The sequence below is a fragment of the Gadus chalcogrammus genome, chromosome 20, assembly GCF_026213295.1.
Source record: "Gadus chalcogrammus isolate NIFS_2021 chromosome 20, NIFS_Gcha_1.0, whole genome shotgun sequence".
NCBI lineage: Eukaryota > Metazoa > Chordata > Actinopteri > Gadiformes > Gadidae > Gadus > Gadus chalcogrammus.
This window is the reverse complement of record NC_079431.1, coordinates 2,079,696-2,093,612: the sequence shown is the minus strand read 5'-3', so window position 1 is coordinate 2,093,612 and position 13,917 is coordinate 2,079,696. Positions and strand designations below refer to the sequence as shown.

Sequence of the window (13,917 nt, the reverse complement as noted above, 5' to 3'; positions counted from 1 at the left end):
CTCTCTCTCTCTCTCTCTCTCTCTCTCTCTCTCTCTCTCTCTCTCTCTCTCTCTTTCTCTCTATTTCTCTCACACTAAGCACCAAAATACAACCTAGGCCTACATATCACGTTCACGATGAATATTGGAGAGCAAAGTGACAAAAGAGAGAGAGAGAGAGAGAGAGAGAGAGAGAGAGAGAGATATAAAACTCTTTATATGTGGGCTTATTCGGCATATTGAACCGTCGGCCTAATGCGCCTCCTTTTTGAAAAGTCGTACAAACAGCCCTTCGGACCAATGGGTTCCGTATTCGTAACATTGAACCGTCGGCATAGTGGCATGTCGATCTAATGGGAAATATTTCGGACCATTGAGACGTCGGAACAACGAGGCGTCGGAATTACGGGCAGGCCCCGTTCTCATGAGCTACCTCAAGCTAATTGTGAAAATATAGGGTGTGTTTAATGTCGACTAATCTAAGGTGTGTCTTTAAAACGACTAATGTAAGGTGTTTTAAGGACAAGGTTGTCGGTCAAATCACTCATCCCTGCTGCTCTTATTGTGCCCCTGTCAAACAGTCGCAGTCGCATGGCTGCCTCTCTGACACAGATGAGTGAAACACCTGCCTACCTGCACATTGTTCTTGTCGGGGTCCACACCTGTGATTTCCCCGTTAGGAGAGCCCGGTGAAAAGGTCAAAGGGTCAACGTTATCTACATTAGTCTGCTAGTCACGGCCTGGAACATAAAGCTAGCAGACCCTTGATTGATGTTCAGAGCTACACCTGTATTCTGTGGGAGATGGAAGCTCTGAAGTGACAGCTTTGCGGAAACGACAGCTCTGTGAAACAGGTCTGATCTGGAGGATGGTGCCAGCCGTGATATAACAGACAGCCGTGTGAAACTGGTCGGATGTGTAGAGATGGAACCATTTGTGGTGAAAGCTCTGTGAAAACGACAGCTCTGTGGAACAGGTCTGATCTGTAGAGAACCGGCCAAGGGGCCTGAGGTAAAGATACCTTTCACCTCATCTCGTTCTTTTGTTCAAAGTGACTGACGACAGTGAATGAATGCAAACTATGCTTACGGTTGAAAGCCCCAGGCTGCTCCCATCACTGACTGGCACGTCGGGGCGTCTCCTCTGACCCCGTCTCCCAGCTGCTCTTCATGGGAACGTGCCCCTCTGACGCAGGGAGCTGTAGGAGCTCAGTGGGCCACGGTGCCACCGGTGAAGGTCGGTCTTCCAGCCGCCATCGATTGGAGAACCTGTTGGAGTAGAGAGGTCCCTGCTCCGTTTGGCGTCTCCTGCTTCGGTTGCTGGTGGTTTGGTCGGATGTCGGGTCGCCGTGGTCTTTGTGTTGTGATGTCAATCATTTGAGCCGATGCTTTATTTAGACCACATGTTTCAAAGCTCCTCGTGGACCACACAATTGTAGTGCTAACACCGGTTATGAATACTTCTTCTACACACAGAGTGGTCAACACTATATATAAAGTTTAATGGGGTTGAGATAAGTCAGACACTACAAACATGGCCTCTATGCCATTCCCCTATGCAGGCCAACAGACTGAAGGGTTACCTGGGTAAATTAAAACCTGTAAGCGTCGCTGATTTACCATTCCGCCCACTTCCAATATAAATGTAATTCTTACCTGTGTTCGATGCTTCATGGACCACATCCAGAGTGCCTGCTTGTCTACCTTGTGTTGTGTCTCTGAATAAACCACGTGTTGAACATTTACCACTCTCCGAGTCATACATCGCACCAAACGATACAACAGAGGAAGTAAAATCGATTTTTTTCAGTTGACATCTCCTCTGCACACTCTCCACTAGAGTGTACTAGACTCGGACCTGGTGACTTTGGACTAATACATATCGGAAGGGGGGGAGATATGAATACAGGGTCTTGCGGAGTTTTTAACCCCCCTGCTAAATTACTCATTTCGCTGGATAACAATTAAAATTACACTCATATTTTCTATACATGACCTTTTAATTTACAACAATAACACTTGAAATTAATTACTAAATGGCTGTTCAATAATTTGCTTTCATAACTGTCCACCTTATCCTCGAGCCATGACAGAAGCATCGTCCAGTCCGTACCGTGCCCTGTGCACGGACAAGCAGCGACAGGTGAGTTATGGCGCGCTCAGACTGAAAACCAGTTCGATTAAAGAGAGTGCATGAGTCACATTTTCTGGATGCGTTATAAGTATACGGTAAACGGCCTCTCAATAGGACAATAAAGCAGCCGTTATAATAATACTCAGAAAAGGTGGGGGAAACTGCTCTTGGAGTGGCAGGGATCCAATCCCTGCTCAGAATGTGATGAGTCTGTGCTGAGACTCGAGGAAATTCTGTCCGAGTTAGGTAACGACCGATTTCACCCAACGTTCCTGCCAGAAAAAAAGTTTCCACCCTAAACTGCGCAACGAAACACCCCTCCTACTTCTTCTCCTTCTAAATTATAATTATGAATGATGATATTTATATTTTTTTGTAGGGTTAGGATATGTGGTGTGTTTGAGCATCCCAACAAAGGGTACTGCTTTCAGATGACTGCATGATACACATATTTAACTATCATGTCAGACAGACGGGTGGGAAAAATGTCGCTCCATAATTGTGCTTGGTGAGTAATTATCCTCAATCAGCGAACACCAACGTTCAATTGTTGTCACTCATCATTAAGAATATAATAGGCTACTATCATCGCAACACCGCACTACGAAACAGCGATCTAACCCACCTGGGGGAGACCCCGGCCGAGCCTACTAGCAGTTCAGAGATGAGACGAGGTAAACGAGACACACCGATAACATGTGATGTGAGGAATGTGTTGTGAGCGCTCAGATGTACAGCAGACAGGCGTCAGAGAGCACGCATGGTGCACACAGCATAGGACACGCATTCCTCCTAATCTCCCCAGTCCCCACGCAGGTCTGGCTAACCCCGGGCGGCGTGCATGGGATTCTGCGATAATCCTTGTTGTCGTGGTGTTCAATGGCGAAGGGAAATATTGATCACGAGCAGTCAAAACAGTGGTCTGAGCGGGCCACGGGGGGTGGGGGGGTGGGGGATCTGTTCCAATTCACCGGGGGCTCAGCCAGGCATGCTGGTCACTTAGCGAGGGCTTACCGTCTCCCACGCGGCGGTGACTCAACGATCCGGGAAGAGAAAACAAGATAACATGACATTCCATGCATTACGGAGTGAGTGTATACAACAACAACAACAACAACAACAACAACAACAACAACAACAACAACAACAACAACAACCTTTAACTGCTGGTATTCCAGACTCCACTTAGTGTGTTTTGTTAACGCTTACCTTTCAGTGTGTGTGTGTGTGTGTGTGTGTGTGTGTGTGTGTGTGTGTGTGTGCGTGTGCGTGCGTGTGCGTGTGTGTGTGCGCGCGCGCGTGTGTGTGAGTGTACAGAAGTGAGATTGCATATATTCAAGGCCAGTAAGCAGGAAGAGGCATCGTAAGCAGACACCAGAGCCAGTGTTCTCTGTTCATGATGACCGCGCACGGTGTCGATTACAGAGTGAAGGTCTCTAGTTATACCTGAGAGAGAGTGGATGAGGATTGGAGTGGAGCGTTTCAGTTACATTTGCATGTGTGGAAAGGTACTGGTAGGATCCCACAGACCACAGCCCGCCTGAGGGACTCGGGACGGGTGTGAGCGCGGGTCCCCGCCCGCAGACAGCCTCAAAGCGGCACGCTATTCTAGTCTCCTAATGTCTTTCAAAATAACCAAACGAATGATGTGTCTGGGAAGGTATCTATCGTAAGACTTCTCCTGAGACCTCCATGAGGCAGACGACGGCTCTCTGCAGAACCCCCAGGACCCGGACCCCCCCCCCCCCGCAACTGAAGCTGCGGGGGGGGGGGGGGGGGGCGTTGCGGCTTCAGTTGCGGGGGGTTTATGGTGCGTTCGAGTATTCTCTGCGAGCCGACTCGGATCTCGGATCGGACGCCACGCCCACACTAAAATCGTTTTATTATGTTTTGAGCGTAGGTGGTCGTCGGAGAAAAACATGGACGCCACCCGGAAAGCTATTGTTGCGGTAGCATTGGCCGACTACTACTACTATTTTCATTTATATTATTTCAGGACTACGAAATAATATAAATGAAACGGTGCGTTTTCACCGTACGAAAACGCAGCCATTTGAACTTCTACAATTTTCACTTCATTTCATGTTTCAATGTATCTTCTGCATATGTAAGTTATTACAGCAATACGAGTGATTGAAATTGCGATTTAAACCACCAAAGCGGTCCAAACACAATGAAAACAGTTCACTGAATGTCACACTGGGCGCATCCATCTTCAATTCTATCTCGGAAGCCTCGCTCGGTCACCGCTGAGTTCAAACGAGATGGCGAGATCGACTTCCGAGGAAAAGGGGCGTGTTTGTGCGTGTCGCTAGGCAACGTCCTCGGAGCTCCGAGACGGATGGATATTAAAACGCACCATAAAAAGGCCCCGTCCACACGAAGCCGAAACCGTTCCGGTTTCGATCTATCCAGTTTCGGAGTATCTCCGTAAAGACGGAGTCAAGCGAAACCGGGTAGATCTGTAGAAACGCTGTAGTACACATGCCAGGCCCATAAGGGGCGCTGCTTCTGCTACAGAAATCCAGAAGAAAATTAAATAAGAAGAGGCGAGCATGCGCATAAAGGCTGCCCCCGAACCACTAACAACACAAACAAACAGTCAGTCAACAGTCTCAATAAATAATGGCTTAGCAACCCAACAAGCGACATGATCTGCTGCAGAACGATTACAAGCCTGTAGTCCGCCATCATCTTTTTTGTTGTGAGTTCTGTGACTCCGCGGGCTTAACAGTCATTGGCTAGAGGGTCGAGGGGTGGGGCGATGACGTCATGGTTTTCGGTTTCAGGCGTCCACAAAAATCCAAAACGAAACCGGGTAGATTTGAAACCACCTCCGAGGGTGGTTTCAGAAATATACGGTTTCGGTCAGCGGATTCACCGGCTTCGTGTGGACGGAAGGCCGAACCGTACAAGACCTTTGCGGTTTCGTCATGAAATCGGCTTCGTGTGGACGGGGCCTTAGTTTTGTTGGGGCGTGCGCACGCACCACTAGACGCCCACACGGCGGACACAAAGTAACACGTCATACCTGAATGAGGCATTCACTAATCTCAGATTAACCTTCTCATTGTCTGATTTTGTGTACAGTCGTTTTCAGGTTTGAATTGTTTTTATCGTTACTGAAATGACAGAGGTCCGGACCTCGGTGGCCTCATGGCTACGGGCCTGCCCAAGAGGTCTCAGGCCCCCAGACACGTCAGTGTGTCCATGTCCGTCCGTCCACGTCCATTTCACAGCGGCCATGAGGTGTCAGTTCCGTCTGAACATTTACAATCACCAAAAGTCATTAAAGGGGACATATTAGGCCACCAGGTGTGAGTGTGATTAGCCTTACAAGCCGTTTCGAAAATCTGCCCCATATGACATCACTAGTGGGCGTGTCCACCTAGATCTGTGCTGGATAGAGCCCTAAACCAGCCGACCCAGTGGACTGAAGTAAACATTGCTCATCTATCCAGCACAGATCTGGACACGCCCACTTGTGATGTCATATGGGGCAGATTTTTGAAATGGCTTCTAAGGCTAATCACACTCACACCTGGTGGTATGATATGTTCCCTTTAACTATTTCCATTGATTCATTTTACATTCTCAACACTTGTCCTTATGTATACCTGAATAAGCCAGTAGAATCTTTATATATATATATATATATGAATGGCATTACAAGATAAACATGTATATATATACTGTATATATATATATGAGGACATCTGACAGAGAAGGAAATTGAGAAGAGACTGTGATTGAAATGTCCGGATTACACCTCCAGGACAAGGGTTAGGTAAGGACAAGGACAAGACAAGTTCTGCTGTCTTGAGCAATGAAGGAAACTTGCTCATTTCTCACGTGTGTGTGTGTGTGTGTGTTTATATACTTCAAATATTGGAACAAAACACTTGTAAGACAATCTGCTGGATTCTCTTGTTCTTCTTGTTTCACAGAAGATCTGGGGAACTAAAAGGAGAAAGAACAGACACCACTACAAACAATGTTGCCTTTGGCTTCACTTCCTGAACATCAGCACTCAAGAGGACGTGAGCTCATCAAAATAACAAAGGAGGCTTTGATAGGTAGTAAGGTTTGTACTTTATTCTTCCAGGAAGGGGAATTGATGCGAGGCAGCAGCTCCAATCGAATAATGCCATAGAAAGAAAAATGAAGTAAGTGAAATTGGAATAAATAAAATAATATTAGCTTATAAAAAAAAAGTATTCGTTTTTTTTTGCTTCATCACCAAAGCTTCTAGATGCTGCCACCTAGAGGTTTAAGGGGAAAAACTAGCTCGGTGCACGGTGCTGCCATCTACAGGCATGAGGGTCAAACTACAATGGCTGCACGGTGCTGCCACCTAGAGGCATGAGGGTCAAATTAACATGGCTGCACGGTACTGCCATCTAGGGGCAGAGGGTCATACTACCATGGCTGCACGGTGCTGCCATCAACAGGTTTAAGGGTCAAACTACCATGGCTGCAAGGTGCTGCTATCTACAGGTTTAAGGGTCAAACTACCAGTTAATTTCCCCTGTTATTTGCAGGGACTCAAGTCTTTTCACCTCCATTTAATTGATCATCCAATATGATTCCCAAGTGTATTTGTATTTTGTGTATTTGCTGGTGTGTCAAGGTTAAAGTGACCTGTCCTCACCACTCCCACCTCCATCTCATCTACCCTCAAGACTCAAGGACAAACACACACACACACACACACACACACACACACACACACACACACACACACACACACACACACACACACACACACACACACACACACAAACACACACACACACACACACACACACACATAAAACATATTCCTTGTTTACCCAGAAAAGATAACATTAGAATGCGATACGGCTGCTTAGCCGTGTGTTTCTGTGAAGTCAGCAGTGCAGCAAACTCTGAAGCTCCGACCAGAAGCTTTACCACGGATCTCCTGCTCTCCTGGGCCTCACCGACCACAAGGAACCTCCTCGTCCACCCTTCCTCTTTCCACATCCACCCTCCCTCCACATCCAGCCTTCCTGCACATCCAACCTTCCTCCAGAGAGACACAGAGGCAGAGGTGAGCAAAACGTGATACAAGAGAAACCTAAAAGTCCTTTTTATTGGGAGGCCACTGCAAATCTCTGGCCCGTTTCCTCAGACTCCTTGTGGAGCAAGGGGTTGCGGTTCCTTTTGGACGTGTGTTGGCGTGTGAGGCTTACACGGACCCACCTGTCTCCCTGTTCCTCCCCCAGAGAGCAGAATGCCCACCCCGTCCAACGGGACGCTGGAGGACACCCTGACGCGGGCTCTCGGCCGCTACCTGGACGCCTGGCGGCGGAACGCCTCGGCGGCGGCCGACGCGCTGGACAAGACCCTGCTGGAGGAGAACTTCGTGAACGTGGAGTGGTACCTGGCCGTGATGATCGGCATGTTCGCCTTCATCGTGGTGGCCATGCTGGTGAGCACTGTGAAGTCCAAGCGGCGGGAGCACTCCAACGACCCGTACCACAAGTACATCGAGGGGGAGTGGACGGAGAAGACCCCGCAGGGCTACACCAACGACGCCGCCAGCTGAGGCCGCCCGGAGGGACGCCGTCGTGTTATCTTCGTCCTCACCTTTGGCATCGTAACCATCATCATCATCCTCACCATCATCATCATCATCATCTTCCTTGTTATAATCGTCATCTTCCTTGTTATCATCGACGGAAAAAAAATGGAAACGTCACTAATTAATCAAAAAAGCATACACGTAAAAAGACTTACTTCACCAAGTTAAACGCCACAATAAAGGGGAGTACAAAAGGTGTGTATCCATTTTATTTTATTGCAGCAGTACCTGCGGTTATGTTGTTGGAGCGGGGTCCACCTCTTGCTACCTAGATAGATCCCCCTTATGGAGGCGAGGCGACAGAGACTGATAGGAGATAGAAAGACCCTCCGTGAGAAATCCTACTAGAATGAGCAGGTGCTGTGCTCTGTGTGTAAATTCAATCTGATTACTTTACACCGATAGGATAGGGAGTGAGGGTATCAGTGGAAATTATCCACATCGTTTCAACTCAGAGATAAGATCATAAAAAGCTTTCATCGTTTCTGGCACTTCAATCACATTTTCAGCTAAATTTTAAAGGACGTTTCTCTTCCCTAGCAGCGTTATTGTTATCATTATGAGCGTGACGGCTGGTTTAACCAGCCCCACCTGGCCCTAGTCAGGCTGGTTAGCTGGGAGGGACACACCCGTTTTGAGCATCAACCGGTTGCCTTTGTCGGAGGGGCCGATAAGCCACGTAGCTGGAGAGCGGGAAGGGAACCTGCGACCACGATGAGCTACATGTGCTCCATACGAGTCATACTTTATTCAAAGCGAAACAAGATGTGGTTTCTGCAGTTTGTCATTCTCTGGGATAATGAAACGTAACGTTATTTTCCATATGTTAGTCGGTGTAAGATTATAATTTTTTTGGGACAAACACTCACATGAACACACACCACTGGAGCAGGTGAGGCCACTGAGGTGTTGTCCACTATTGAGGTTTGAAATAGCCCACACCTTAAACATGCACGCCAATTAACCCATCCACCAGTCAAACAAACGTATCAACTCACCTTATATATAACACGCTAGCATGCAAGGAAATATGAACACAGGTTCAACACAAACACATTTAACTTTCAACTTTGAACAAGGGGGTCATAACGCTACTATATACTAATATCGACAATTATAAATAATATTTTTTAAATGAATTGAGCGCCGTCAGCGTCAGCAAGCAGTGTTCTATCGGACCCTCAGCCACACGGAGAACGTGAAGAGAGAGGGTGATACTGTAGCGCTGTGGCTGATTACAAACCTATTATATCATCTATATAACGATTAACAGCACCCACACCGGACGTTCAATTTGAGGTTGCTCCTCTGCATTGTAAGCCGTGACAGTGCCTCTGGCCACCTGTTCGCTGGCCCTGTGAACTTATAGAACTTAAAATACTTTCGCCTTTTCCACTTCAGCTCCGCCGTTCTTATCCCATGCGGCCCGTCGCCTCCGCAGACTTTCGCATCCTAAAAATACACAACAACCCCCCGATCTCTGGCTCAAGCGTTTCCCCAACGAACCCCCAGAGCCCCGAGAGCCAGCGACATCAGATAGAGGTGAGAAAGCCCCCCCACCCCCCCCCTGCCTTTATAAACTCCACTGATCTCTTCCTCCGGTCCGCTCTCTTTCCCCCTCCCGCTCTCTCCCCGGTCGTTACCTGGTTATTTTTAGCCTCCAAACAACTGGTCTCCTAAAAATGGCCCCGCTCTGCGTCGCTGCTGCGATGTGGAGTATCCAGCCCCCCTCCGGTCACCTCCGGCCTCCACACTCCCTGTTCCCTTTGTCTCTGCTGGAGTGAAGGAGCCAGGCTGCCAGGGAGGGGGACCAGAATCACTGGATGGTTGCTACTCTTTTCCCCTTAGATTTAGGTTTCGGAGGACCCCTTTGAAGGAGCACGTTTTTTCCTCTGTGATATTTTGCAGCACCCTTGCTGGAACGATTTCCAGACCTTTCTGATTGGCTGCTTTGATTTCTTTGCTCGTCTATTGTGCTGCCGGGGGGTAAAGGGTTGATCATGCACCACCTGTGGCTGATGCTGCTTCCCTTCCTGGGCCTGGTGAGCGTTGCGCCGGCCGAGAAGGGTCTGGAGTTCCCCCGCTACGACGGGAAGGACCGCGTCCTGGACATCAACGACAGGAACTACCGCAAGGCCATGAACAAGTACAGCATGCTGTGTCTGCTCTACCACGAGCCCATCCCCGACAGCAAGGAGCTGCAAAAGAAGCACCAGATGACCGAGATGGTTCTGGAGGTAAGGGCTTCGGAGAAGACAGGACAGACAGGGAGTCCAGGCGGGAGACAGACAGGGAGGACAGACAGGGAGGACAGACAGACAGGGAGTCCAGGCGGGAGACAGACAGGGAGGACAGACAGACAGGGAGTCCAGGTGGGGGGCAGACAGGGAGGACAGACAGACAGGGAGTCCATGCGGGGGACAGACAGGGAGGACAGAAAGACAGGGAGTCCAGGCGGGAGACAGACAGGGAGGACAGCCAACTTGCACTTGACAAGCTTCCCTGACGGTTAATGCAAACAAACAAAAATACACAGAAAGAGATCAGAATTATAAGGGGAAGAGAGAAGGTATCGGGACGTGGGTAACGCAGCAGGTGTCCAGAGAGGTCGGTGCTCACAAGGTCATGGAGCTCACGGTACTATTTGATGGTACAATAGCTGGACTTTAGCTCCTCCACAAGGCAGAGGCCACCAGGGAAGGGCAAGAACTCCAGAAGCTCCGTCTTTCCAACACATTCTTGAGAGAATGTGATGTTAGAATCAAACGTTATCAGCCTCTTAGCTAACTGCTTTGACGTATGGTCCCGAGGCAAGGAGGTATGCATGGCTGTGTGTGACTTCCCAAGGTCATCATGTACATATATAGACGCCCTCTGTATGTCTCTGCACATACTGTACATGTGCATGCAATTTTTGTGTCTATGTAAAGTGACATTGTCACTTAAGGTTAGTTCTGCCGTAAGCATTTAATGTGGTTAATATGTAACGGTATAGATGCATTAATGACTTGGACATCACCTCATTGTTGCCTTGGTGTTGTCAGGCTTTTATACATCAGACCCCCTTGCTTTGGCAGATGAGCTCAGTGTTTATCAGACCTGAGCTGGCACCCAAGTAGCAAGTGCATCCCACGGTTTGCACCTTTGCTCCACGAGTCATGCGAAAAACCATTCCAGCCGCCTCTGGACTTGTCTGTATATCTTCTGTTCACCTCTGATGCCCAGTTGGATGTGAGCCTTGCAGAAGGGAGTGGGCTGCGAGCCTTTTACAGGCTTCAAGAAGGCTGTCACGCTGCAGCCTGCAGCGCTCAGACACCCAGTGCACACACTTAGCTCTCACAGGGACATCCGAGGGATGACTACCCCCCGTGAGTCCCCAGCATACCAGGAGGATCTGTTCTGCAGTTCGAGATCCACCTACAGCTATCAGTCTGAGCAGACCGTGAGGGGGCCCCCTTGACGTATCCCTCTTGGCTGTAAAACAAATAATCAAACACTCATTATTCTGTCTGCCAGGGCGGCCGGACACAGCCATCTTTAACAGAATACCCTTAAATAGATTTCTGATGTCTGAAATCTTTAGCGGGCTACCACAGAGGGCACTGTGTGTGCACTGTGTGTGTACTGTTCCCAGTCTCAGGTTTCACATAGCTGGTGTTGATTTACTCTGTGATCTGTCAGAGGAAACCCGAGTCCAGTGTTGCTTACGACCTGATAATAGCTTCAGTCGTGCACCCAACAGGTGGGCCTAGACGTCCCTCCAGAGCCGGCCGTCGCTAGCAAGCAAAGTGTTTTGGCGCTTTTAATTTTCAATTAAAAGTCTCTTTCCAAAATGGCAAAACGGCAGATCGGTTTTCACTCGTTACATAGATGACAGATCTATTGCTTACATAAATGGTATTTGGAAGTACTCTGAAGATTTATTATCACAGAAACTAATGCTTGTGTATCCCTCCCAAGGTATTTGGCTAGCACGGCTAACACAAAACTGTAGATTCTCTGGAGATTCTCAACCATACACCATTGAGGTCAGATTGGTGTCTCCCAAAATGTCTGCGTATTCATTTAAATGTCAAGCCAACTGGTTTAAATTCAGAGCACACTATAAGGTGATGCTTGGCTTCTATTTTTGAGCCGGGCGCTTTGGGAAATGATGTATGACCCTGTCTCTTTAGCCCTGAGGCTCTGCTCTCTCAGTTGTTATCTTCCTGATGACGTCACCGTCACTGTTAGTCAAGCCCCACTCTATCTTCCTGCCAAGAAAGGGACACTTTTGTGTGAAGGGTCTTTCTAAACCCTGGAGTCTGCTGAAAAGGTTCACAGGGTGATACAAACACATCGGACGCTACCCTAGAACTCAATGTCCTTTAGGGTTGATGGGATCAACTATAGAAAACAAAGTCTGTCAACCTCAAGGTGCCCTGTATAAGGTTCCATTTCGTTAGCATGTGATGCTAATGTAGCTTCCCTAGCTGGTGTAAAGACCTCATAACACTAACATTGGCCTTCTCCCACCACCATTGACTTGTCCTTCTGTGTGTTGTGTGAAGCTTGTGGCCCAGGTGCTGGAGGAGAAGGACATTGGATTTGGAATGGTGGATGCCAAGAAAGATGCCAAGGTGGCAAAGAAACTGGGTAAGCGGGGAATTATCCCAGCATTGCTTGATCAAATAGAACTGCTCCTCAATATCTACAACCTACATGTCAGCATTTACATTTACATTGTGGGGAATTTGCTGACGCTTTTAACCGAAGCGTCTTACATCCAGTCATTCCCACATTGCCACAGTCAACCACGCATGGCGACAGCCAGATCGTCAGGAGCAGTCAGGTTTAGGCATCTTGCCAGGGGATACCTCTGCACTCAGCTAGGAGGAGCTGTAAATCAAACTAGCAACCTTCTGTTTAGTTACCAGTCAACCCGCTCTACTTCCTGAGCTACTACCGCTCTGAAGAAGCCAGACTCCTACCCGCTCAGTAGTGACTATGTATCTCAAAGAAAAATGGCACTTTGGATCAAAGCATGACGACTAAGTCAATGACTGAGAAGTAACAGGTGCAGGAGTTCTATTAAAGCAAACACCTTATTGTTCAACAGGAGAGTATGTAAACAAGGAGTGGTTTTAATGTCCAGGTGTTTCCCTGCAGGTCTGGATGAGGTGGACAGCGTATATGTGTTCAAGGAGGACCGCGTCATCGAGTTCGACGGTCTGCTGTCGGCCAACACCATGACAGAGTTCCTGCTGGATGTGAGAAAGCTAAACTGGGACAGAATCGTGTTGAAACCATGTCATTGTAAATCTTACAAAGAAACATTCTGTCAGTCATTCTAGAGACTAGCCGTTTTCTTCTGAAGTTTCACATTTGTGAATGAAACGGTTTCATGTGCAATCTGATTGGTTGTGTTGTTCTGGTATTGTAATCAGTGTGTGATAGTTTCTGCCCTGAGGTAAGATTTGCCCTCTCAATGGACATGCTAAGCATCCCACAGCCCAGTGTTGCTCTGAAGGCCCAGGCCCCCTGCTGTGCGTGTGTCTGTAGCTGCTGGAGGATCCGGTGGAGGTGCTGGACAACGCTCTGGAGCTCAAGGCCTTCAACAGGATGGATGAAGAAATCAGGCTCGTCGGCTTCTTCAAGAACCAGGAGTCAGAACGTGAGTGTTGAGCATCACCTCTTCTCTGAAGGTGTCTCACCGGTAGCGTTCAGGCTAGTGTTCAGGCTAGTGTTCGGGCTAGCGTTCAGGCTAGCGTTCAGGCTAGTGGGCAGGCTAGCGTTCAGGCTAGTTTGAAGGATAGTGGGAAAACTAGCGTTCAGGCTAGTGTTCAGGCTAGCGTTCAGGCTAGTGTTCAGGCTAGAGTTCAGGCTAGTGTTCAGGCTAGCGTTCAGCCTAGCGTTCAGGCTAGTGGCCAGGCTAGCGTTCAGCCTAGCGTTCAGGCTAGCGGCCAGGCTAGCGTTCAGGCTAGCGTTCAGCCTAGCGTTCAGGCTAGCGGCCAGGCTAGCATTCAGGCTAGCGTTCAGGCTAGCGTTTAGGCTAGTGGCCAGGCTAGCGTTCAGGCTAGCGTTCAGGCTCGTGGAACCTGGGTCTTTTTCCTTCTAGCTTCCGGCGTTAGTGTTGGCAGCTCTGTCCACCTGACGGAAGGTGAAGCAGTCAGTCAGGTACCTCTAGGGAACCGGTGTTGTGGTTGTGTTGCGTCGTGGTG

General features: G+C 48.6%; 2 protein-coding genes across 2 annotated transcripts in view; both read left to right on the top strand.

Moving 5' to 3' along the window:
• The first annotated feature begins 6,995 nt into the window (after positions 1–6,995).
• LOC130373649 (potassium voltage-gated channel subfamily E member 2-like) lies at positions 6,996–9,202 on the top strand. Its single transcript, XM_056580269.1, has 3 exons — positions 6,996–7,183; positions 7,359–7,912; positions 9,119–9,202. Exon 2 carries the CDS (start codon positions 7,367–7,369, stop codon positions 7,679–7,681), a length of 315 nt encoding a protein of 104 aa, XP_056436244.1. The 5' UTR covers positions 6,996–7,183; positions 7,359–7,366; the 3' UTR covers positions 7,682–7,912; positions 9,119–9,202.
• A 169-nt stretch (positions 9,203–9,371) lies between these two features.
• LOC130373701 (calsequestrin-2-like) overlaps positions 9,372–13,917 on the top strand; it is a 37,433-nt gene continuing 32,887 nt past the window's right edge. Inside the window, exons 1-4 of the mRNA XM_056580321.1 lie at positions 9,372–9,954; positions 12,268–12,352; positions 12,866–12,966; positions 13,259–13,370. Of these exons, the coding sequence (XP_056436296.1) occupies positions 9,718–9,954; positions 12,268–12,352; positions 12,866–12,966; positions 13,259–13,370 (535 nt within the window). The 5' untranslated portion in view covers positions 9,372–9,717. The remainder of the gene's footprint in view (positions 9,955–12,267; positions 12,353–12,865; positions 12,967–13,258; positions 13,371–13,917) is intronic.

Bases quoted from the DNA above. Each gene is read 5' to 3' on its own strand.
- LOC130373649 (XM_056580269.1), top strand. From the start codon at position 7,367: ATGCCCACCCCGTCCAACGGGACGCTGGAGGACACCCTGACGCGGGCT.